Raw genomic sequence first — 26,797 nt, forward strand, 5'->3', positions numbered from 1 at the left:
GTCTCATTTATAGTCTACAAAAGTTACAATATATTAAACGTATAAGGTCAACTTCTGGCCACATTAATTTGTACCGGATGGTTTGTACAACGGACCAGATGGATTTCGCGTGTGCTGCTCATTCTGTAACTGCAGCCAGAACCTTCCCTAACACTTTTTCAGGGGCAGCAATCACTTCATCCATGATTACTCCGCCTTGAAGACACTCACTTTGCCCACAGAGTGCTGCCGTTACAGGAGATGTCACTCACTCTCGAGTATGTCTGGTCCTTTACATCTCTCCTTTGGAGCAGACGTGACGTGGAATCCGAGACTGAAGCTGACTTTATACATCGAGGAAGGTCTGGAACGCCTGTGTAGTCAGACAACCATCTGGCAACCTCCACAGCTCATCATCTGTTTGAGAATTCATTCCCGCAGATTTTTCGTACTCACTTCTACACGTCTCCGAGTGTTTGCTGACACAGGGAGGTGGTCTGGACGACTATCGAAATGGCCCGTCTTCGGAGAAGGCAAGGCGGGCCGGTCGGTCCCCGGTGGTGGGAGAGGTGGGGAAGCCCACACCCGGACGTCGGCCACCACGGGGGCGACAAGCTGAGGTCAGCGTCTCCTTGCTCTTCCCACCGCGGGGAGGCCACCCGGAGTCCATGCCACACCGAGCCTCACAGTCACTGGTTTGCACACACGATGGGTGGGAGGAGAGAAAACGGGACTGGACCGTGGCGGCATCCGTCCCCTCCCCGGCCCTCCCCATCCTTCCCTGCCCCTCCCCGCTCCCCTCCCCGCAGGCCTGTAGTTCCGCCTCCTCAGAGCCCCCTGGCCACCTGCTCTGCTTCGGGGGAGGTTGCCCCAACACATGGGCCCTCGGCCACTCTGCCCCTACCTGTCCCAGCCCATTAGGGCCCCACGGTCAACATGATGACCCCCCCCCCCCCCGCCCACCATAAGAGACAGGCCACTGATCCTCTGGACTCCGTCGGCGTTTCCTCCTGAACAAAGGCTTTGGTAGAGAGGGCACATTGCAAAGTAGTTTTTGTTGGCTCAGGGTTGGGAGCCATGTACTGGAGAAGCGTCCCAGCTTGGAGGGGTCTCTGTCTCACCGTGATCCAAACAAGGCCGCACCGAAGCCTTAGTTTTTGGTGGTGGTCTGTAGGATGGACAGCCGCTCTTCCCCGAGGGTTCCTCAGGTTGTGGTACCTGCCCCCTTGCTTTCCCTGTGAGTAAGGACTACCCGCGCAGGCTCAGCATGTGCTTGGCATGTGTGGTAGGACAGCATCACATAGCTGTGAACAGCTCTGTGCACGGTCGGGATGTGCACAGTCAGGTTGTATGGAGTCGGGCTGAACGTAGTCCCCCACATCACATTCGTCATCAAACACTTCCTTCCTGAAGATCCACAACATCACATTTTTTTTAATGGCAGCGTTCATATTTTTGGGTGGCACAGTAACGAATTTTTATCTTTGTTCTCGATACAGATGTTTGCAAGCTGGGCCTCTCGATACCTAATCGTGTGCCATGTGAGTGCATTTCTGGTTTGGAGTTAGATATCACTTTACACAAATTTCATTTCTGTGCTGTAATGATGCCTTTTAATATCTAATCTTCAGCTGTAATATCTCACTCGCTAATCGCGTTGAGATAATTAGGTGGCAGGAAGTAGACACTTACTCTGTGGGCCGAGCACACAGTTTCTCACATTCATATAAATACACACGCGTCAAATAAAATACAAGTTGACTGCACTCGTGGCCGTCGAAGCCAGGCAGCTTGAGAAATCATATGGCTGCACTGGCTGATGGATTCAATCAGCAACCGGCCGGTTGGACTCATTTTCAGTTTCAGTTTTTCATGGAACTGACCGGGCAATTCAGCCAATAGCTGTCACAATTGGAGTCCGGGAGAGGCACGGCTGGATCAGCCTAAAGTTAATTAAAAATCAGAGGAGGATAAACGAGCGTGGCTCCTTCGAGGCAGCTGTGGGCAGAGGGGGACACGTACCTCTTCTTCCTCGGGGGCGCGGGCGGGCTCAGCGCGTCCGCAGGAGCACGGGGCCCTGGGCCTCCCCGCCAGAGCCCGCTTCCAGGCAGCTGGGGGTGTGCCTTGCGGCTCCCCAGCCCTGGGCGTCCGGGTGCTGACAACTAAGTCTGGCAGGGACACACGTCCCGCCGTCGCACGCTGTCCCCGACCCTGCAGGTCCCTGCAGCCCACGTGTTTCTGATCCCGCAGCCACGGGGCTTCGTGGAGCAGGGCCTGCCGGCCTGCGGAACCCCATGTCCGCCACCTCCCTGAACCAGCCCCGGGCTCTGGGACGGGCCTCCTCGCCGGCTGGCCGGGCCCTGGTGGTTTCTAAGCACGGATTCCTGTCCTGTCCCCGCCTCTTCCAACGGTCAGCGACGTGGGGCTGCCTCCAGGGGCTGCCGTGACGAAGGCCCACAAAGAACAGAAACGTGTCCTTTCACTCCGGAGGCGGGACGTCTGAAATCAAGGTGTTGGCAGCGGGCGGCCGCCCTGTGAGGCCCTGGCGAGGCGCCTTCCTGCCTTTCCAGCTTCTGAGTGGCATCGACCATGCTGTCCTGGGTCTGAGACACATCAGCCGTCCGAGTCTCTTCCGGGTGCCCACATCCCGACGTGGTGTTGTCCTCGTCCCGGTGAGGACGCAGGTCCGCAGGGTCAAGGGCCCGCCCCACTCCGGCGTGAACTCATCTCAGTGACATCTGGAGCCTCCTGTCTCCAAGGAAGGTCACGTTCCGAGGTGCTGGGGCTGGGGCTTCAGCCCGTCTCTCTGGGGGCACAAGTTAACTCACAACGGCACGTAAGGAAGCCCCCGCCGCCATAGGCCCCTTTTGAAAAGAAATTCTTGTTTATTCCACTTGTATACTAATTCACCTTACACTGTCGACCTAGTTTCAGATTGTACTTATTCTATTTTCTTCCACTAGATTACAAGTTATTTGAGGGCAGGATCCATGACTTTTCACTTGTATTTTATATTCAGCTCTGGTTTTAGAACATAAATCGGCACCCAGATGGTCAACAGGTATTTTTTGCCTTGAGAATGAAACGCCCAGCTTGCGTGTGGCTGGCCGAGAACCCTGTTCTATTCACCATGGTTCCTGAGATCAGCACGATGCCTATGGAATGAATGAATGAATATTTAATACTCACAAACTGGGGGGAAAAAGCCCAGAGCCTTCTATGCAACATAAATACTTTTTTTTTAGAGGAGGAGAGAGAGAGACAGAGAGAGAGTGTGCGCATGCTTGGGGAGGGGGTAGAGGCAGAGGGAGTGGGAGAGAGACGCCCAGCCTGGAACCCGACACAGGGCTCGATCACACGACCCTGGGATCGTGACCTGAGCCGAAAGCAAGAGTCTGACACTCAACTGACTGGGCCCCCCAGGCACCCCCGTAGAATGCTTTTAAAGAAAGCACTTTCCCACATGTGGGAAATGCCAAAATATGCCCCCTGACAACCTTTTCCTGCCTCATCTGGGCGGGGACACATCGTGGTGATCCTTGGCCAATCCTACCAGCGTCCGAACTTTGAACTAACGGTTGATGCCAACATCAGCTGGGCCAGATTTGTGTACAACAGGAATTTATACTAAGAGGTGGTTTTCAAAAGGAAAACAGGTCACAGAGCACAGCATTTGTGCTGTTTTGTTCCAAATCCACTGTGCCTGACGTCTCCCAGGCCTTGGGTCTCACACACAGGCAGCCCACCGGGGTGATGGGCCAGGAGCCTGGTCCCTGCACTCGTGCTGTGGCAGCAGAGAATGTCTTTGCTCCCCTTCTGGACACACGGCTAGAGGGTCCCAGCTCCCCAGGCAGGCAGCGTGGCCTGAGACCAACCTCTGGCTTTGGAATGAGGCAGCCGCGTGCCCCCTGGGTCGGCCCCACACACCTCCTCCTGCTGGCCCCCGGAGCCCTTTGCATCTACGCCGCTCGGAGGCGGTGACTCCAGGGGAGCCAGGCGCCCTAGGAGGGGCCCCAGGGCCAGTGCAGTGAGCGAGAAGCCGCCTCTATTGTGTGTGGTAACACCTGAGTTCAAACCTCGGGGCACCACTAGCGAGAGGGCCGGTGGACAGGGGGCTCACCCCAGCCTCGGAAGCCTTCCAGGCGTAGGTCAGGGCTCCTGAGGCCCCGGAGCCGACGCAGGTCTCAGTTTCTAGGAAGAAACATGGCCTGGGGACCAGTGAAGTTTGGGGAAGCTGGCCCCCTGACCGAGCTTGTCAGGCGGACACCGAATGGGGCTTGAGCGTGGCACCCAGACGCTGTCAAAGCCACTCCGTAAACTCCACGGGCGCCTCTCACTGGGTCTCTCTTGTGTTGCTGCTTTTCTGGTGGATGAGGGGTTCTGCGTCTCTACCTGTTTCTGCTGACGCCCCCATGTGCCAGGTCGGGGGGGGGGGGGTCACACGTGCTCCCTGCCCATGGCTGAGAGCCCAGCGGACCAGCCCCGTGGAGTACACCGGGCTGGAGGGGCCTCTGCGGGAAGGCGGTGCGGGGGGAGCCACGCGGAACGGAACGGAAGGCTCTGGGCCACACGACGGGGTGGGACCTGCGGCCTCCCGCCAGGCCCCTCGCCAGCCGGGCCGCATGACAGGGCCTCGTGCGTTCAGCGCTCTCCCCTTCTCGGTATCGACGCACCGGAGCCGGTGCGTTTCTGCCATTCTCATTTCCGTTCCTTTTATTCAAACAGGCGTTAGTGGGTGGGGGCTCGGGGCCAGCAGCTCCCCACACCCCTAAGAAGGAGCAGCCCGTGTGCCCAGAGACAGTCGTCACAACCCTGCTCGCAACACAGCGGGCACAACCTGGGTGTCCTCAGTGGGGGAAAGGACAGATACGCTGTGACTTGTATTCAAATTGAAACTGACGGCCGGCGGAGGTAAGAATGAGCTAGACACACGTAAGTCAACGTGGAAAATCTCAAAAACAGAAAGCAGATGGACAGGCTGGAAAAGTCTGTTCGTTAGCACTCACGCCGGCTCGTGCACACATGCACACACGTGCTTACACTCACATGCACACACATTCACAGGCTCGTGCACACACGATGCACACGTGCTTACACTCACACGCACACACATATTCACAGGCTCATGCACACACATGCACACATGCTTACACTCACATGCACACATGCACACACATGCTTACACTCACATGCACACGCATTCACAGGCTCGTGCACACACGTGCTTACACTCACACGCACACACATATTCACAGGCTCATGCACACATGCGCACACGTGCTTACACTCACATGCACGCACACACATTCACAGGCTCGTGCACACACATGATGCACACGTGCTTACACTCACACGCACACACATTCACAGGCTCATGCACACATGCACACACATGCTTGCACACACACATTCACAGGCTCACACACACATGATGCACACACACATTCACGGGTTCGTGCACACATGCGCACGCGTGCTTACACTCACACGTGCACACACACGTGCACAGATAGGTGGAAAAGTGCCGTGGGAATTCCTCTGCCGAGGGCAGGGTCCCTGCAAAATGAACACTCATCGACTTCACCCACTTTGGAGACGGGGAGCTTGGTTACGGGGCTTCCCGTGGGGGATCCCCGGTTCCTCAAACAAGGGGAAAGCAGAAGGTTCACAGGTCTCCTCGGGCGGAGAGTGTCGTTGCGTCCTTCCCTTGGCTTCAGGTATCCATAGCAGGAAATGGGAAGATCCGCGTCGGTCATTTCCGGGAACCTGCCGGAGGCCAGGCCCCATCCTTCCGGCGGGGGGCGATGGGGACTTGAACGGGAGGAGGGCCGCCCAGGAGTCCTGAACGCGGGGCCGCCCAGACGGCCTTTCCCAGAGCCCGGAGGGTGTCTTTCCTATTTGCCGGCACCATCTGTCCGTCGTGGCAAACTCCCTCCCGCCAGCGTGTGGAGACCGCCCCCCCCCCCCCCCCCCCCGCCCCGGGGCCCCTGACACGGGGAGGAGAATGCAAGTGTGACCCCCGGTGGCTGCGGCGGGCCGGCAGTCTGGGCCGGCCCTGGGGGCCCGGCTTCCCCGCGGGGTCTGGCGGCAGACTGCGGTGAGTTCCCGCTGTTTCTCTGTCTGGGGAAGCACCGGCTCGAGAGCCGCTCGACAGGTCCTGCTTCCGGAGCAGTCCACTTGCCCCCGCGGCTTGCCTGCCTCCCGGATCCTCTTCCACAGCAGCACCCGACGGGCCGGGCCACGTGGACAAGCGCCCACGTGAGCTCTAGGAAAGTCCTCGTCCGTGGCTCGCGGCAGCGGGAAACCCTCGGGCCGAGTCCTCTCCTCGCCAGGCTTCTGAGGGCAGAGTCGGTGCTGGAGAAACGCGGTCAGCACCACGGACGCTGGATTTGCAAGTGTGGTCTTGAGACGGACAGCCACGTGACGGGGCCGGGGGTTGCGGGGTGGCCGGTCCACGCGACGAGGCCGGGGGTGGGGGTGGCTGGCGGAACGCTCCTGCCGGGCGTGTCCCTGTCGTGTCTCCAGAAGAGATGGGAGCGAGCAGGCGGGGGAAGGTGGAGCTTGCCGTCTGTGCGGCTGGGACACGCATCTCCTCCCGCCCGCGGTCATCCCGCCGCCGGGCCTGGGCCCGGGGGCTCAGGGCGGGGCTTCGGGCTCCCTGCACCTGCGGCTTGCGGATGGCGGGTGGCGGGGGCTTTTCGGCGTCCACCGCTGGTGGTCAATTCGTAAGAACCGCCCCCTCCCCCCCCCCCCCCCCCACTTACCGGCCCCGCTCCTCTCAGAGCCCTCGCTGACACACGGGGATCACAGGTGTCGGCACAGCACTCGGTGGCTTCCGACAAGGGGTTCAGCTCGCTCTTCGCCTGCCACGGGCATTGAAGGCCAGCGCCACACTGGGAGGGTCGGACGCAGGGGCGGCGCCGGCCCCCGAGCGCGAGGACAGGCTGGGGGGCGCCCACGGGCTTGCGGTGCGCACACCGCCTCCCACGTTCTGTGTTCCAGGCGGAGGGACTTCTCGGGGTGGAGTCGGGGGCGGCCGTCAGGACGCGGTACCTGTGGGCGGTGGGCGCACAGGCGCGTGCGGAAGCCTGCTCCAGCGACCCCGGGGGAGCACAGTGGGTGGCAGGGACACGCCCCACACCCGACTTGTAGGAGGAACGCCTTCTCCTGAGAAAGACCCATTAATGCGCCGTCCGTGTAGGAAGTGATGTGGACCCAGCCCGGGGGGCCCAGGGGACCCGGCCGTGGCAGCTCCTTCTCTCGCCTCTCAGTCCCCGGCCCCCCTGCCAGCCTTAGGATGAAATACCTCTGGATGGATCCACATCAAACCCGAGGTCTCGAAGGCGCACGGGAAGGCGGGGCCGCAGGGGAAACGGGACACAGCTCTTGTGAAGGCGAGCCCTCCGCGGAGCTCCAAGCAGCACGTGTGGAAGGAAAGCTTTTCCTTGCTGCCCCGGCTTGGGAGGGGCTGCGGGAGGAGACCTGTCTCCAGAAAACCTTGTCCCGAGAAGCCACGTTTTCCACGGGCTTTCCCACAATAATCCGCTCTACTTGAGTGAGGGGATAGAGTGAATGGGAAGCATGTGTTGGGGTCACAGTTTTAAAATACACGTCAGCGTAAATACTCTGCTCTTTAACATAATTACAGCGACCTAGGGAAAATCCTGCTTATGGAAGCAGGAAACCTTTCTGATACGCCACGAGGCCACTCGGTTACTCGGCCTCTGGCGTGCTAAAGAGCGGCATCTGGTCCTTTGCCAAGGATGCAACGGCGTATCTTGTTCTTGCTCTCCAGGAATTTGTAAGCGTGGGCTGTGGAAGGTTCTGCTCCACTTGGGGGCCCGAGGCGTGAGGGAGACCCCTGAGGGCTGGGGGTGGGTTCTCAGTGGCCCCGGGCCGCTCGTGGATGGTGAAGACAGGGTGCCTCGATGGGGCCACAAACAGTGGGACCTGCCGGCACTGTGTTCAGTGATGAGCACCTGCCGGGTCCAGTGTTTTCGAATGCTTGTTGAAGCGGAGACCAAAGTGTAGCCTTCAAGAGTATCGGGAACACAGACACAGAGACAGACACACACGCTCACCCACAGACACACACACACACACACAGACACACTCACACAGACATACGCTGGGTCACGGGCACACACTCACCCACAGACACACACACACACACACTCACACACACAGACATACGCCGGGTCACGGGCACACACACACTCACCCACAGACACACACACACAGATACACACACAGACACACATAGACAAACACACATACACTCACACACACAGACACACACACCCACATACACACAGATGTAAGCTCACACATACACTTAGAGACATACACAGTCGGACACACACACACAGACACACAGACACAGAGATACACCCACACAGACACACACCCTCACACACACACTCACACACATAGACATGCGCCAGGTCACGGGCACACACACACTCACATAGACACACACATACACACCCACAGACACACACACACAGATACACACACAGACACACACACCCACAGACATACACACAGACGTAAGCTCACACACACACACACTTACAGACATACACAGTCAGACACACATACACAGACACACACATACATAAGAGACACTCAGACACACACACAGACACACATCCTCACACACACAGACATACTCAAGGTCATGGGCACACACACACACCCACAAACACACACACACAGATACACACACAGACACACATAGACAAACACACATACACTCACACACATAGACACACATGCACACACACACATCCACACACACTCACCCACAGACATACAGACACAAGCTCACACACACACACACACACACACAAACACACAAACTTACCGACATACACAGTCAGACACACACATACACAGAGGCACTCAGACACACACACACAGACACAGAGATACGCTCACACAGATACACACACAGACACACACCCCACACACACACCCTCACACACACAGACATACACACAGACACAAGCTCACACACACACACACACTTACAGACATACACAGAGATACACTCACACAGATACACACACAGACACACACCCTCACACACACACCCTCACACACACAGACATACACACAGACACAAGCTCACACACACACACACACACTTACAGACATACACAGAGATACACTCACACAGATACACACCCTCACACACACACCCTCACACACACAGACATACACACAGACACAAGCTCACACACACACACACACACACTTACAGACATACACAGAGATACACTCACACAGATACACAGACACACACCCTCACACACACACCCTCACACACACAGACATACACACAGACACAAGCTCACACACACACACACACACACACACACTTACAGACATACACAGAGATACACTCACACAGATACACACACACACACCCTCACACACAGACACACCCTCACACACACACACATAAAGCAGCATCCTGCAGCTACTATCTTCTCTGTTTTAAATCATGCATATTTCATTAAGCTTCATGCAGAGCGTCTTCTGATTTATGGTAATTGTCAACAAAAGCAAAAACACAGATGATTTTAACCCTGCAGTAGCTACGAGTTAACTGGCATGAAATTATGTTGTGTTTTTCTTAAAAAAGAGAGGGAGGGTCCACAGCACTCCATCTCGTTAGACACCCAGGACCCTGAGCGAAGCGAGATGCAGGGTTCCCACGCTGGCGGTGGCTGCGGTCTGCACCAGCCCCACCGCCGGAGCAGCACCTGATTCCACGGACGCCCCACCCCTGATCCTCCCGTGCTCCCAGCCTGGAGGACTCCAGTGAGACTAATTTCCATATCAAACCCAATTTAGATGAAACGTCTTGGTTAAAAAAAAAAAAAGCCAGCGCATCAATAGCCTCTTGATTAGATTTTCATCTCCTGAGCAGACAAATATGAATATTTATTACCATGAATGCAGACTTTCCTCTTTCCATGGCTCTGATCTTGAATATTATCCACTGCTAATTTTTATGAAAATTTGGGCAACATAATGTTTTCACATAAACTGACAGTTCTTGAGATAATCCCGTTATTGTCTGGTTGAAAATGACAGCTTCCGTTTATTCATGTGTTAACGAGGGATTAAATATTGTTTTTCATCCCCATAATCTAAGATGGACTGGAAATTAAAAATTGAACATTGTATATTAGCAGGGCTTTGAGGACCAGAATTTGTTTGCATTCACTTAGAGAAGATCTGTAAATTAGCAGTTTAACAATCAGTCCCTTTTATGTTGCTGCCGAAGGCAGCATCATGAAACATCACTGGCATTTCTAAAATAAATTCATTACTCTACCTGCTTCACACCAAAATGAAAAGGCTTCCGTCAGTAAATAAGCCACAAAGAAACAGACAACCCTTCGCCAGAGAAATAAAATCGCAACACAATCGATATTGTTTCAACGTCAACAGTTTTATCCAGGGGACCCCAGGCTGGAGGGGAGTGTCTGCCTCTGGCCCTGGCTGTCACTTCCCACTGGAGGAAGGAGGCCCCTCGGGCCAGTCAACCATGGCCAGCCCTCCCCTGCTGCTTAGGATGCCGGGTTTCCCACCTGAGCACCACCACTGGTGAGACCCCCTGATTCAGGCCCTGTGGTAACTTTTACTCTCTCGCTGTGGCTGGATGTCCCAGATGATACCACGGGTTTGGTGGCTCTGTGCACAGAGGTGTCCCATTATCTTTCTAGAAATGCACACTGGTCTTTACCTTGTCTGTCGCTCACTGGCTTGGTATTAGGTTTTACTCTTCTGTCAACTGTTAATTGTGGTGTAGAACATGGCGAACACGTGTTTCTCAGAAGTTAGCTTATCTACACACTATCTTTGGGACTCTGACGCAAACAGGCCAGGTTTGACCACGGGGCAGTGTCACGGGCTGAGTTGTGCCCCCCTCGTATCCTGAACCCTTGCTCCCAGGACCTCAGAACGTGATTGTATTTGGTGATGGGGTCTGTGCAGACGTGATTAAGTCAGAATGTGGCCCCTGCGATGGGCGCTGATCCGATCCGATCGGCGTCCTTCGAAGATATCAGGACGCAGACACACACACACAGGAGGACCACAAGAGGACCACAAGTGGACACAGAGGGAGACGGCCATCCACAGGGCAAAGGAGAGAGGCCTCGGAGGAAAGCAACCGTGACCACGCCTGGACCTCAGACTTGTGGCCCCAGGATGTGTGACCAGGAAGTGGGTGGTTCAGGTCCCCCGACTGTGTGGCAGGAAACGCAACCCCTCAGGTATGTCACACGTGTGATCGCACGGTGGGTCCCCTCACGCGACGGAGGAAACAAGCTTATGCTTTCAGCGCAGCATTAAATCCGAGCGCTGGTCAAGGGAAGAAAGTTCCTTATTGAGAATTTTCTTTTTGCTTTACATTCTCCGTAAGAACAACAGCTATAGTCCCATGAAAGGGTTGTGCACGCAGGGGCCTCGCTAGCCAACCGTTACCTGGGGCCCTTTTGTCGCACAGAAATGACGCCCAGCGGCCTCGGTCTTCCTCCCTTCCAAGGCGTGTGGGATCTGTCTGCACCTGCCGTTCTGAGGGTCCCCTGACACAGGATTATAAAGCATGTCGTGTGGTGTGGATAGGAGGGGCCGCCCTCAGGCCGGGGCTGGGCCCGTGTTCAGTACCCAGGGAGGGGCGGTCCCGTGGCCACAACAGGACGCACCCCTCCCTTCTCTATCCCCAGTGACCAGACCGCAGTCAGTGCCCTGCAGGGTCCAGGTGTGGCTCGGAGGGGCTCCGGGTGCTCAGACAGCAAAGGTCTGGTTGCAGTGCAGACGCACCTGTGGGCTCCTGAAGCTGAGTTCTACCTGCTGACCCTCGACTACACGTCCAGAAGGTAGTCATCCACTAGCCCCGACCCGGGGAGGAGGGTATAGCTTGTTCAGAATTTGGAAACTTGGGTTTTGCTCACAGCCTCGTGGGTGGGAGTGTTGTGTGCCTAACGTACCCTCCAGCTGAAAATTACTTCATATCACAGAGACCTCCGGTGCTCACGTGTCTGAGGGCTTTGACTCTTAAGAATCTTGATGAGAAAAAATAACTTAATATAGCAATACAACAAGAATTAGCTAGTTTAATAAAAATTTGGATTTCCTTTTCACATTTACCTGAAAACACGGAATCACGGGAGAGGCCCACGAATGGGCCACGTCCACACACTCTTTACTCTCTCAGGGTTCACGGGACAGGTGTGAACCGTGATGACCCCAACCCTGGATGCTGACACTGGGTCTCCCCAGTTTTGTCAGCACCGGGCAGACAGGGGCGCGCGCGTGTGTGTGTGTGTGTGTGTGTGTGTGTGTGTGTGGTCTGGGGGTCAAACTAGATCATTAAAGGGGAAACAGATCAGGCTGGAGAGGCCGACTTGGTCCATACAATCACATGAGCAAAATACTGTATCCCCAAAAGGAGAAAAATTCAGTGGGAGGTCAGCCATCAATGCTGGGGCTTCAAGTCAGGAGGGGAGAGGACATCTGTGATTTCAGGGTACTGTGGATCAGATTTGTGTCCCCCAAAGAGGCACATGCAATTCCCAACCCTCGCTATCTGAGAGAGGCCTCATTTGGAAATAGGGTCTTTGGAGACGTGATCAGGTTAAGATGAGGTCACACCGGGGTAGGGTGGGCCTCGGTTCAACGTGACGGGTGTCCTTCTAAGGACAGACGCATGGGAGAAGCCAAATGGCCACAGACGCAAGGCTGGAGAGATGGGTCGAGAAACCACAGGCCTCCCAGGATGGCCACAAGACCAGAAGCTGGCAGAGGCAGAGAGGCTGGAGGCCTCAGAGGGAGCACAGCCCTGCCCACACCTGGATTTGGGGCTCTGGCCTCCGCAGTGCAAGAGATCAATTCCTCCGTCTTAAGCCCCCAGTTTGTGGCCCTGTGTTACAGTGGCCCCAGGCCCTGACACCCAGGAGTGGTGGCCACCATCCAGGCAGGAGACACAAGGGCCACGGGACCCGGGCAGACCGGCTGTGGGGGCACCCCATCTGTGGTACGCGGGGTGCCAGGGCCTGCTAATGCGGCCCCGTCTTTGGGATGCGGAGACGTGGAAGGACCACGTGGCCCCTGATCTCAGGGCCTGGTGTGGACGGCCACCCTGAGCCTGGGAGCCCACGTGAGGGAGAAGGAGGTGCGTCCTGCTGGCCCCGATGCCCCCCGGCAGGGACCTGTGACCCAGCTCCGGCCACAACCCCCACTTGCAAGCACCGTAGTTAGAGGCGGGTTCACGGCCGCGGCCGCTAATGCAGTGTCAGTGGCTCTGCTGGGTGTGAGGCAGGCTGAAGAACAGGCCCGGTTTCAGGGGCGTCAGGACGGCGGATCCCCCTTCTCGCCACAGGGGGATGCGGACACGTTTACCTGCACCATCCTGGACGACCACTGCGTGGGTCTCATGTCTGTTCTGACATGAGATTGCTTTAAGTTTAGCATTTGATGATATTTTCTGTTATATTGATTGCTAATTATTTCATACGGATGGAAAGAGCCTTTTTTTTAAACCCCTGGATTAAGCAAAGAGGAGGTATTCAAATCAGCAATTAAGGTATTCAAATCAGTTGTCATGGGGACGCAGCCTAGGACTGCGGTGAGGAGCACGGTCCTCTGCTGTTTCAGCGACAGCAGACCCAGCCCACACAATGTGAAATATATTTTCTACGGGGGCTTCAGAGCCCCGGGAAAGGCAGTCTGAATGATCCATGAAAAAGCGAGCATAAAGGGACGGAACGTGCCAATAAGGGGCGTCTGCCCTGCAGCCAGGGTTCACGATTCAATTCGCTTCAACGAGTGTTTATTGAGTTCCTGCCATATGTCAGGCCTTGTGCCGAGCGCTGGAGACACCGGGGATGATTAAGACACACGTGGATTTTACTCCTGAGCGCACGGTTAAAGGGGGACAGACATGAAATCACATAACTCGACTACGCTCTGACAGATGCCATGGGAGCCCTTCACGGGGAGGAGGAGGCTGCCGAGGGACGACGCGCCCCCTTGGCCCCGAGGACGGGGCGTCTGTTCATCCCAAACAGCTCCTCCCCACTCCCGACTTCAGGACCCCTGGTAGGGAAGCAGCTTTCTAAACCCTGAGCGCTTGGGTGGGGTGGGGAGGGGAGATAGCCAGCATGTCCCCCCAGATGATATGTTGGGGTCATAACCCCCACTACTTGGGCGGAACTTATTTGGAGACCCGGTCTTTATAGAGATCCCTGTCCAATAGGAGAGGTGTCCTTATGAAACGGGGAAGTCTGGACATGAGCACAGACGTGCACGGGACAGCAGGTGCAGGTGGTCAGAGCCTGGAACGGATCCTTCGTCACGGCCACTGGGGAATGACCGGGATGCCAGTCCGGAGCTGTGACACACACCTGTGCCGTCTGAGCCACTGGCGTGCGGTGCTTTGTCACAGCCGCCCGCAGACCACGCCGGGCCGTTCCACCTCTTGCCCAAAGCCCAGGCTGGCACAGAGGGCTCAGGGCCGGCAGCCGCCGGGACTCTGTCTGAAGGGTCCCACAGGGGGCTGGATGTCCCCTGGAAGGCACCGTCACCGTGGATCCCGGGGCGGCACGATCTGGGGAGTAAGACACAGGCTTGGCATCAGACCGTCCCGGATGAAACCTGACCGCCGCCCCCATCACTGAGGCTCTGAGCCTCGGTTTCCTCGTCTGTGAGCCGCGTGCGGCTGGTGGCCAGGGCGGCTGTGTTGGGTTGGGCTGGGGATTACTCCCTCCATGCTTCCTCACTTTCTTTCGAGCAATTCCAAGTCTTACCGCTTGAGCCTTCCAAGGGGTCTCTGAAACGTTACCCTCTGAGAGCTGTAGAGCTTAGTGTCTCTAGAGCTTAGCTCTTTCACTGAAAATACCCTCCTGACACCCCACTGACTCAGAGGAAGCCACGGAGACAATACCCCACTTTATTGAGACGGGCCCACACGCCTTACGGGGACACCATCAAATCCCAGCCATAACCGCCTGCGAGGGAGACGCGTACTGGGCACACTTCCCCCCAGAATGCAGGGGGAGGCGCTGGGAGCAGGGGCGGGGCGGGTGAGGTGCCCCGGGCGGACACTCCTTATATCATTTGACGCGACTGTTTGCTCTGATGTTGAATAAAAATTGAATCTGTCACGATAGCAACTGCCACATCACATGGCACCTCTCCTGCCTCTAAACCACAAAAAGTATTGAAAAGACATTCGTGGCCCACGTGACGTGGTACTTACTACAGCATTTCAGAAGGAAAAAATGCTGTTTCATAATAAGCTCGTACTTGTCGATATGGCAAGTGCTGTTAATTACCTCGAACACAGTTCTGTGTGATTTTCTTCACTTTTAAGAAATGAGAACACAGTGTGGAGAGCAGCAGTGGGGCCTGGGGGGCCGGGCGGGGGGAGAGCTGAGCTCCAGCAGAACTCAGAGGCCCTCAGCATCTCTCAGCTGACCTCTGACCCCCATCACCTCTGCCCAGCAGGCTGAGAACAGAACAGATCTGGGAAGGCCCTGCCAATACTTTAATGCAATTTCACGCAGATCGCTCTCATTTCAAACACAAATTAAGAATGTTGACAAGTAAATAGGCTTTTCTTAGGACTCATGCACTTTTTGCTTTTAGGAAGAACAAATTCCATTTTCTGGGTTCAGAAATGCACGTTAGCATAACCCAAGGGGACTCCTGAACCAAAGGACAAATACGGGGAGCCCAGATCTCTCTGGAACTGCCCGAGCCCCAGCAGCCGGTCAGCCACGGCTCCCAGAAGCTTGTTGGGGGCCTGGGCACTGGGTGGGGACGCCGTGCGTCCCTGGAACCACCCTGGCGTGCGTAGGAGTGTGTGTGTTTCTGCAGAGAGGTTCCAAGGTTTGCCCTGGGCTCTCGGGGCGCCTCTGGTCACGGAAGAGCCGTGGGCGAGCCGTGGGAGCTCGGGCACGTCCAGGGGAGGACGCCTCGCTTTTCTACAGGTAGCACGGACTCACGACGACACAATGTTACCGTCTCTGCCCGAGAGACCCTGTCCACCCTGACGCCCCCATCTTGCCCACCCGGCAGACTTATCCTCGGCCCCGCCGTCCGTTCTCTCACGGACTCCACACCTCCGACGGCACCCATCCCCGAGCCCCCCGTCTCCACGTTGGGCTCCCACCACCTGCCCCCACCAACTGCCCACAGCCAGCACCCCTCTCCTGGGATTCCCAAGGTGCGCCTAGGTCCCAGCAGCAGGGGTGTTTTATATCACTTATGGCGTCCTCCCTGTGCGACACAGTGCCGAGGGAGATCCTTACAAACACATGATGGCCTGAGTTATTTTCACCCTTCTCTCTCACATTTTGTGAGGTCGACAGGTGAGCAGGGGCTGGCGTGGCCACACGGAGCCCGGGGACGTGCACCGGGGTGTCTCCCGTCGTGCCCTCACAAGTTTGTACACGTGAACACTGTGTTCAACTCTGGTCTTCTCCTTATTAAAACCGCGAGAAGGGCGTCAAGGGTAAAAGGACGCAACTATGCACGTGCTGAGCGAACATCAGCCTCCTGGTCTGGGGGACACGAGGTGAGGGGCAAACAGGGCATCTTGGTACTGTCTCTCCAAGTCCCTGAGAATCTACAACACGTGCAAAATAAACAGTCAAAAATCGCATGAAAGACATTGCTGGGAAAGGAGAGAACTCGCTTAGCATCCCCCAGCCGTGCGAGGGACCACATGCGTGTATTTGCACGTTGCCCGTGCAAACAGGTGATGTGGCTGCCTCACCGTGAGAGGCCTCAGAACGATTTTTAATGAAATCATCACATTCTGTTTGATTCTTCCAGTCTAATTAGTTACCTTCCTCTGGCTTTGTATTTCACTCGGGTTTGATTTTTCCAAAGGTCCTCTACGATAAACCCCTGGGACGCGGGGGGGAAGCTGTCTAGGCTGTGGGCAACCACCCTCACGAGCTCTCTACGAGCTGAGTGCGTGACTTTGAGCACATTTGATCTTTACTAAAGAAACCACGCGACTGCCCGCAGACGAGACTCCAGATCACGCTCCAGGCCCCGTGAGACTGGCCCGTGACCCCGCCTCCCTGGTCGCCGTGAGGCTGACTGGCCGGACGGTCCCCTGCCGGCAGGGCCGTGGTCACACTCCTCGTGCCAAGAGCCCCGTCAACTACCCTGTGAGCCCACCGGGCATGACGAAGGCAGGTCCCCGCGCCATCCACGACACGGAAGGGGACAGCCTCCCCCAAACCTGAGGTCGGGTGGCGCTCCTCCCCCATCTCTGTTTTTGGGGACGCTCACCCTGACGGTCACGCTGGGCAAAGGTCCCTCTATGTCAAGGTCAAGTCATGTCCTTGTCCAACCGAACCCACCGAGCAGGGCATCTGGGGGTGGGCAGGGCCCCAGGGACTCAACCCAAGTCTGCATGTGGTGCCCACGTGCGCCTCAGCGGTCCCTGCGGGGTTCTGCGGAGGAAGGGGCTGTTTTCTCAAACATCCGTCACACCGCACGGTACCAGGTATCACGTGTGCACGCACACCGTGTGGTGAACGCACACTGATTCCTGGGGTCGACACACGAGCACAGCGTCACGGACTTTTAAGGGACATTTGGGATCAGCCTAGTCTTGGCCACAGAATCCTTTCTTTGAACAAAATCGTGGCCCAGGAGCCCAAGAGCTGACAGAAGCGAGAGACGTGCACAGGTAAGCAGAGGGGGGTGGCGATGAGGGTGGGGTCCACCTCACCTCCCCCCCACGCCCCACACCCCACCACACCGGGACGGGGCTCAGGACACGCTGCCCCAATACGGCGCCTCCACATGCAAATACCTCCACCCGAAGGAGGTCCCGACGGCGCCAGAGCGGGAAGGTTCCCCGGCCGCCCCTTCTCCCTGAAGCAGGTCACGGACCCTCGCCAGCGAGGGTCCTCTGTGTCCGGAGGAAGGGACAGCCTGTATCTCCTAGACAGAGGGACACTGAGCAGATCCCTGCAAACAGGCCTCCCTCAGTCAACACCCCACCGCCCTTCCCACACAGCCCTCAACCTACTATGCTCCCCACGACTGTCCTTCTCAGACACCCCTCAACCTACCGTGCTCCCCATGGCGGCCCGACACGTCAAATCCCACAGGAAATACTCAGGTCTGCATTTCCTTACGCCCCCGTGCCGTGTGAAACTTGTACTGAACACATCTGTGTACCTTTCTCCTGCTCATCTGTCTTTGCCGGTGTAACTGTCCCCAGCCAGGGACCCTAGGAGGGTGAGGAAAACTTTCTCCTCCCTACACTAGATGGAAAGATTTCCTTTTTCAGAATCTGAACAGATGGCCGTCTCTCTTCTGCCTGAATCTGCCGGGTGACGGAGAGCTCATTACCATCCCGGGCTCCTTCCGTGGCAGGCCCTCAGCACTCGGTCTGAACCAGGACCACTGTGTGGTGCCGTGTGCTCTTCTGAAGCTCCCTTGCTGAGTTTCCGAGCCTCGGGAGCAATGCCGGGCTCGAGGGGCAGCCGCTCTCCCGCTGAGATCACACCGTCACGAGATCAGAAAGTAACTCCGTATTTCACATGTACTTACGGGAGCTAGGCACATGGGTCTGCCCTCCCGGATCCCTCCCAGTGACAATCATCTAGATGATTTTCCTTCTAAATGTTTGAATTTTTCTTGTAATATTATAATTTTCCTTTTGAAGAAACATGACTTTATTAATTTGAAGAAAATGCAAACACTTTCAAGATGTCAGAAATCAGATCCTGAAACACGACAAAATACCCCCGATCTATTAGGAATGTGTGCGTGTACTGTAATCTGTTCATTTCCTTTAAGTTTTGTTTCGAGGTATTTCCATTTGGCTTAAAAGGGGCTCTGCCACCACGTGTGTGTCTCGAGCACCAGGGAGAGAGACCGCGAGGCATTTAGCAATCACCGTCCACCCCTCACTCCAGACTCAGAATTAGCAGATACACAGCAAATACATGCAAAAAAAAAAAAAAAAAAACCCAGAATCATCAAAATCAGGCCTAATACGGCACGACACGGTTAACGTCAGAGAAAGAGACGTTAGCTTTTTAAAAACACCTCCACTTTTGCCCCCTTTGTTCCCATTTTCACTTTCCAAAACCAGCTCCAAACCCACCAGTGCCCCTGCCTCCATCGGGGGCGGCCTCTGAATGTGCTCGGCTTTGGCAGAAGTCCGGGGAGGGGGCGGGGATCCTGGGCAGGAGAACTTGCCAAGAACGACCTCAGTCAACTTCAAGGGGAGGGAACTCTGTCTTCTGAGACCACCAGGAGGACAAGGGCAGGCGAATGGAGAGCTGGTCTCCACACGCGTGGTGCAGCAAGAAAGCCCTGGGGCTTCGGACGAGACAGGGCTTGGGGGGCAGCCAGGATGGCAGGGGAGTCTGCACGGCCGGGTCCCAGTCCCTGGGGGTGGTTGTTTCTGCCCCTGAAGGTGGCGAGGTCAGGCTCTGGCCACTCAGGGACCAGAGGGAAACGAGTCAGTGGGCAGAAAGGAAGGAGCCAGTGCTGTGGAGGGGGGGGGGGCTTGCTGGCACCCCGCCCCCACCTAGCAGGACCTCCCCGCCTGCCCGGGGGTCGGGTCAATCCAACGCCGAGACCGCACTGCACGGCTGACAGTGACACCCTTTCTGTTTGTGGGACACAGAAACTCGGGGACGGAGATGGGGTGGCAGGGAGCTCAGGTGTCCTGCTCTGCCCTCGTGAGCTGAAATGGCTCGCCACACCTCCAGGTGCAGAGACGCAGGGGTGACTGGGGCACAGTGAGCGTGTCGGCCTGGGGAGGGGAGTCTGGGGTCACCATCCTACAGGTAACAACAGAATCCTTGGACGGATTCTGGACGCGATCCCTCGGGAGGCAATACAAGGAAGAAGACTGTGCCTTGGGGTCGTCAGAGCGGGGACCTCAGTGGTCAGTGAGACCTGCCTGGGGGACAAGGGACCGCGGTTCAGGAGGGGGCGGCTGGTGTGGCAGCCGTGAGTCAGAGGCGGCTGAATGCAGAACCTTCAACAACCGGGGAGACCGAGCGGTGACGGGGTGCAGGGAGCAGGCGGGGGAGGCGCCGTGTGTGGGAAATACGCACCGATGTTGAAGCGTTTGCTGGGAAGGCATCTCTGGCGTCGGGGTTTTTACTTAACAGCGCGGGAAACGCGGGAGCTGACTGCGTGCTGACAGCCACGAGCCGGAGGCGGGGGGGGGGCTGATGTGCTAGTGCAGAGGGGGCAAGAGCGGAGGGGCCCCGACATTCGTCCCAGCTGGCAGCGTAGACACGGGCGGGATGCAGAGCTCTGGCGTGGGAGGCACGTGGCAGGGGCGTGGACGGAGGGGGGTGGGTGTGTGCGCACACGAGGGAGGGGAGAATCGCCAAGGGCGCGCACGGGGAACGGCCAGTGAAAGCGCTTGCAAATGACCGTCTGGCGGGTGCGGAGCCGTCCTTCGAGATCCGTGCCGGTGAGTTTGTGCTCCCTCGGCAAGAGGGCGATGGGAAAGCCAGCGAGACACGCCCTTTGACCCCCAAGCCGCAGCGCCGCGGGGGGCGGAGAAAGAAAACAAACACTCGCGCCGAAGCCCGGAGGCTCCCGACAGTGCCGCCGCTGGCGGACATGGGAACGGACGGCACAGGCGGCGACGCGGGTGGCGTCCGAGGAGGTGGGCGTGCACGTGTGTGCCGGTCGAGAGAAGGGCAGACGTCGAGGCCACGGGGCTCCCAAGCCCACGGGTGAGGAAGCCAGACGAGGAGGGAGAGGGGGTGACGGCAGCGGTGAGGCTGTCCGGCCGTGGACCTGATTCGTGGTCGCGACGCGGACCCGGCGTGAGGCTCCTGGCACGGAAACGCAGAGATGGTTTGTCCACTCGAGACAGAGAGACAAAACCAATGGAGGTGACGCAGGGCTCTGTCTTGACAGGGGACAGCGAGCCCGGTCCCTCCGTGGGTCCCGGCTCCCAGCGGGAGGGGAGCTCCGCCAGGGGGAGGTCTGTCCGCCGCCCCCCGCCGCAGACCTGGTCCTTGGTGCCAGGCGCCCACAGGCACCCCGTGAGAATCTTTACGGCGGGCCAACGGGGCGCTGAGCCGAACGGGGGGGGGGCCCTCTCACTGTAGACACAGAAACACGAAAGAATACACACCCACGGAAAACCACACAAAACCGAGGCCAAAGAGGGACGGGGAGCGTCCAGATGCCAAAATGAACGGAGAAGGGAAAAGCTGGGCACGACTGGGAGCCGCTCGCAGCCGCTCGCCGGAATCTGGCAGCTCCACGTGGGTTCAAGGTGCGGGTCGGGCTACACAGGGACAGCACACACCGCCGGGGGCTGCGGGGGCTGGGGAAGCAGAGAATCTTCCTGTGAGGCTTCCCGGGGACCCAGCGAGGCGGATCACCTCCCGTGACAGGGCAGGAGGCGGAGTCGTGGGGGGGGAGCCGAGACCGGGAGGCACGAGGTTCAGGGAGAAGACAGACCGAAGCGTGGGGGGGCTGCAGCAGCACATCATGAGCTGGGTCGGTGACCCCCAAGCCACCGGAGGGCAGAGGGGCTCAAAGAGGGGAGCCGACCTAGGGGAGGCAGGGACCGGAGCAGGGTTTGGCCAAGATGCCGGGGAGGCGCGAGGACGCGAAGTCACAACGTCCAGAACCCCCCCGCTCTGAGCGACGTCGCCCAGCAGGTGGAGGGCTGGGGTCACGCCGACAGTGCTGTTCGCCCTCTGCTGTTCAGCAGCCGGCCGGGAGGGCGCCTCTGAAACCTCACTCGGCCGGAGCGAGCCGGGGGTGCAGCCCATCGCCGTGTCCCCTCTCTTTCCCGAAACTACAGGAGACCGTGTTTCCCTCAGGAAGAGGGCCCCCGGGCACCAGGCCCCGCACTGGGGTCTGGGGGGGCTGGCAGCCCACGTCCTCACGTGGACCCCGGTGGGGGGGGGCTCCTGGTGCCAGAGCTTTCCCGGCAGAAGCAGCGTGGACGTTCTCCCCAGTGACCTCCTGCGGCAACGACTCGACACCGAACAGGACCCCCCCGCCATGAGGATGAGGCAGGACAGGAGGGCAGGGGCTCCCCATCTTTGCTGCATCCCAGACCAGCAGCACGGTCGGAAGCTTCCATCGAGACTCCGACGCTCCGAGCCATCCTGGCCCTTTCTGCCACTGGCCCCGCTCCTGCCCCGGGGCTTGGGCCTTTCGGGACCCGCGGAGCCTTCGCCGACGAGTTTCTGCCCGTCTCCTCCCCACTTTGCCCGTCACGCCAGCGGAACACGGGCGCGGGCGCTTTCTCTGCAAGGCCCTTCCGACCCGCCCGCCACTCGGCAAGCGCGGAAAGGAGCCTGTTTGTGAGGAGCAACTAATTAAAATTCTCATTTCGAGAGCCAGGACTCCCAACTGCTGAACGGCAGATTTCCCCACGAGAGCGGCTAATCTTTGAGTGGCTGCGTGGAGGGCGTCTCCGCGGTTAGCGAGGAGCACTCATAAATCAGCCGCCCCCTAGCAGTTAATTATCTGTAACGGCCCGGGCCGTGAAATCTACAATTTCGACGCAATAGCACCGGTTGGTTTGGGTCCACGCTGCCTTACGAGTGGCAGGCTGCCACCCCGGCGAGGAACCACGTCGTCCCGCGTGCGACTCACGAAGCTGCCCCGAGACGGGGAAGCGGGCGCCAGCCGGGGGGCCCAGAGGTGGGCGCCATCAGCTGTGGCTGCCGCGGGAGTGTTTGGCCGAGCACCTCTTCCTGAAGCCAGCACGGCCACCCAGTCACAGCACGGAGGCGCTCCCGCGTGCGTGGTGTCCCGGCCCAACGCATGTCTCCACGTAACACGGCACAGGCTGCCACCCCCCCCCCCCCCCCGCCCGAGGGTACAAGAAATGCCTCTGGCTGGGGCACGTCCACAAAGTTAGCCACCACAAAACCTCTGAAGAAGGAAGTCCGTGTTTTCTGAAGATTCAGTGTTTTCCGACCCCATGGCTGCGTTCTCAGGGGGACACCGAATCATAACTTCAAATGCCACCAAACACAGCATCACATTCGCCAGGCTCCGTGGACCAGCGTCTTCAAGCAGAGGGAGGTAACCACTCCGGCCTCCCCCGGGTCCCCACACGGACGGGAGCGGCACCCCAACAGGCGCGTCTCAGAGGGCAGCCCCTCCTGTACTCACCGACCCGCTTCCCGCCTGAAGAATCTCCAGTCCAGATGCTTTTTCCAGTTTGTCCTTGTTGTCAACTGTTAGGAAAAATTAAGAAGCACAGGGGTCAGCTTACAGAGCTCATTGTTCTCAAGACACTCTGAGCATTTTCCTCTATTGAAAAGCATTTCACGAAGTCACTGTGTGCAGACGGCTGAATTCAACAGCCCAGCTGTGAACGAGCCTGGAGCTGGTCCCGCTGGGCACGAGGCCCCTTCGGTCCCCCCCCACCCCACCCCGGGAGCAGACGCACAGGGCGAGCGTCATCACGGGGAGCTCACACGGCTGTTGCAAACACTGCACGAGGCGTCGAATGCAGACTTTCTCTGCGTGCTGTGAAGTCTCATTTTAGAACTATCTGATGGCCATTCACTGAGCAATCATCGGGAGACACCCTAACCCTAGCCCCTTGACCAGGGTCCGAGCTCACGAAGAAGACTCACTGGGAGGCGAGCCCGAGTGCGGGCACTGACTCCAGCGGTGCCGGGGGCCGCCCCGTCCCTCATCTGCGCCCTAGTTTGCCCCTGACTTAGAACGAGGGGGACCGGCAGAGGACGATGACCCTCCATATGAGACCAAGGGAAGTGAGCTCTGGAACAATTAGCAGATGTAAATGAGAACCCGGCAATCCTAACGCCCGCACCGCAAACCCACCTGCCCCCACTTTGTCGGGAAGAAGTCGTGTCACGAAGCAATTGACCTTGGCTTACAAATCTGCAGCAGTGTTCTTTCGGGTAAAGCCCATGTCATTTTGGAAATGAATACCAGGAAAAACACAATTTTACTGCAGACCCTAAGAATGAAGAGTGTCTTGCAATTGTGGTTCATGCCGAATGAGAGCAAGAAAACAGCGGTTACTTCCAACCCTTACTGTCCTGCGCCCACGTTAATCTTGGGTAATGGGATTATATCTCGTAGAGGGTTACAAACGGGAGCCCGCTGTAGCCTGTCTGCCCACCTCGGGGCCTCTCGTCGTCTTGTACCAAGTTTTTCCCCGTGAACAAATGAACATTATTTTTTGCACGCAGGTAATTATCCCCGCGCTGAGAGAACGAGGCAGACGCAACCCCATCTGGGCTGGAGAGGCAAACGCTTTCAGACCCTTCAGCGGGTGCGGGGCCAGAGAGAGGGCAGGGGGAGGGGGTGTCCCCATGTAAACCCCGAATGGAGGGGAACAGTCTTGAAGAGCCAGAGTACAAAGCAATCGATCTTAATGTTCTTCTGCGAACAAAGGAAACACTTTACTGAATGTCAAGCTACTTTTGGGGGGAATAATAGCGAGCTCTTAAATAGGCTGAGAAGGAGAAAGCACATGAAAAGGGTATTTTAAAGGGACTGCACTTACTGCTACAGAGGAGTACCCGATATTTCAGGGTCAGGGATGAAAAAGCCGGTCTGACAATAATGACGCGGAGAACCCAGTCCGAGGGTCAGCAAACCTCCTAGAGAAGGAGGGCTGGTAGGTGTGCCGGGCAGGGCAGGCCAGGGGTCTGCGTGAAGGCACAGGGATCCTACCCGAGCGGACGTCCTGGTCGTGTCCCAACAAACCCTCCTCCACAAAGCCGGCGGCAGGTGATCTCCCCCGGCCAAGCAGAGGGCCGCACGCTGGCCATCCTCCTGTTTGAAGGGCAAAGTTAGGACCCTTCCGCAGGCTTGCCGACCGGTCCCCTAGGCCCCAGGCCCTTTCCTGCACCAGAAATGCACGCTGGCCTCAGCTCGAGGGAAGCAGGATCGGCCTCCAAGCAGCCCAAGCCCCGGGTGCTGGGAGGCCTTCCCGGCAGCGACTCCTGCCGGGGTCCCCGCAGCTCTCAGAGCCACGCGGCGCGGGCTCACCACACCCCCAGGACACTCGGTTATCCGGCCTTCCCACTGTCCGGAAACGGCGACACAAATGACCTCCAGTGAGCAGACGACAGTAAAATGCGGTGACTGAACCATGCAGGGCTGAGTGGGTGCCAAGTCCTTTGGGTTTTTTTGACTGTTCTAATAAAACTTTATGGACTTCACAGCTTGAATTTCATATGCTTTTAATGTGTCACGAAATACTATTATTTTGATATTGCACTAATTTAAAATTCAGAAATTATTCTTAGCTCACAGGCCATACAAAAACAGGTGACAGGTTAGATTTGGCCCATAGGTCATAGCAACGGACCCCTATGGTAGATCCAGCAAAAGTCTTTTGTTTTCAACGGCTTTAAATGTGAGTGGATAGAACATCCTTCAGCTGCATTGAATGTCTGGCTCCCACTATCCCTGAAAACAAGGAAAGGAGCCCCAGGGAGCACGGCAGCCTATCCCCACCCCAGCTTCCAGGAACTCTTGTCCCGTTTACAGCCTGATGTGTCCTGTTTCCTGGACTCCCCCACGTCTGACCCGTCACGGTGCCGCGTACACGTGTGGCCCGTGGACCGGCTGCCGCCCGCATGCCGTCCGTCACAGGCCTTCTGAGGAAGGGTCTGCGTTCCCCAGTTCTACCAGACCACTTGCCTGCCGCTGGCACCTTCTGACCAACTCCAGAAAGTTCTGGAAGGGGCACTGGCTGCTTGGTAGGCTCTTCGGGAAACGCTGCGTCACCAACACCGATGGAGAAGCACAGGCCGTGTGTGGGAAAGCGGTGCCGTCACAGCCCGACCCACAGCTGCGCTCGCCGGTCGATGCGGCTGCTGGTTCTGACACAGGTCGTCGATAAACACAAAGTGATCTGGGGACCAGGGGGCATCACAATATGGTTTAATCGCTGGTCTCCGCTGTTTTAGTGGCACGCAAGTCAAAATGATGGCCTCTGAGAGCTGGCGCGACGCGGCGCCCACGTGTGCCCCGGGTCCCCGTGATGCCCCGGAGGCTGCCGGGACCGTGCATCTGCTTCTCAGGGCCCGGGCGGCGCTCGTGAGGCTCCGCCAGCCCAGAGCCTCCCAAAGCCGTCCTGGCCTTTTACGGAGGAGGTCACTCAGCTCCAACCAATCGGCCGCTGAGACACGCAGCCCGAGCCCGGGAGTAGCGGGCGCAGGGCCTGGTTCAGGCTCCTGAACGGATCAAAGTGAGACGGAAGCCAAAATCCACATAATCAAGCCCCAAATCACAACAGCAGCAAGGATGCCCCTGCCAGGCACCAAGGAGCAGTCCGTAACCTCCGTTAGTCCTAAACCACCTGGGATTTGTATCACGTGGTCTCCTCAGAAATGGGGAAGCCGAGGGAGCACGGTGTGTGGCCCGGAGCCACGGGCAGGGCCGTCTCGGGCGGTGTGGGCTTGTCAGGAATATGGCAGTCCCATGGCTTAAGGACGGACATCGACTTCCCACAGCGCTGGGGGTCACGCACCCCACGCGGAGCGGGTGGCGGGCTGCGTGTCTGGGGAGGACCCTCTTCGCCGCTGCAGGCCGCCACCCCCCATGGTGCCCACACGTGGTGGAGGGGCTCTCCCTTCCTCTTCTCACGTGGACCCCAATCCTGCCGGATTAGGGCCCCATCCTCATGACCTCGTCTGACCCTTACTATCCCTGTGTCCGTAAATACAGTCAGCCTGGGGGTGGGGGCTCCACATAGGCATCTGGGGGCACGAGCCGGCCCCCAGCTCCAGGCCCGTCGGTAATTCTGTCCAGCGACGCCCCCGGG

General features: G+C 57.8%; 1 protein-coding gene across 2 annotated transcripts in view; it reads right to left on the bottom strand.

Annotated features, from left to right (window-relative positions):
• PTPRN2 (protein tyrosine phosphatase receptor type N2) overlaps positions 1-26,797 on the bottom strand; it is an 805,972-nt gene that overhangs the window by 245,423 nt on the left and 533,752 nt on the right. For both annotated transcript variants that reach the window (XM_047850353.1, XM_047850352.1), the window contains one exon: positions 23,155-23,219. In XM_047850353.1, coding sequence (XP_047706309.1) covers positions 23,155-23,219 — 65 coding nt within the window. The remainder of the gene's footprint in view (positions 1-23,154; positions 23,220-26,797) is intronic.

Source organism: Prionailurus viverrinus, chromosome A2 (genome assembly GCF_022837055.1).
Source record: "Prionailurus viverrinus isolate Anna chromosome A2, UM_Priviv_1.0, whole genome shotgun sequence".
Lineage (NCBI taxonomy): Eukaryota > Metazoa > Chordata > Mammalia > Carnivora > Felidae > Prionailurus > Prionailurus viverrinus.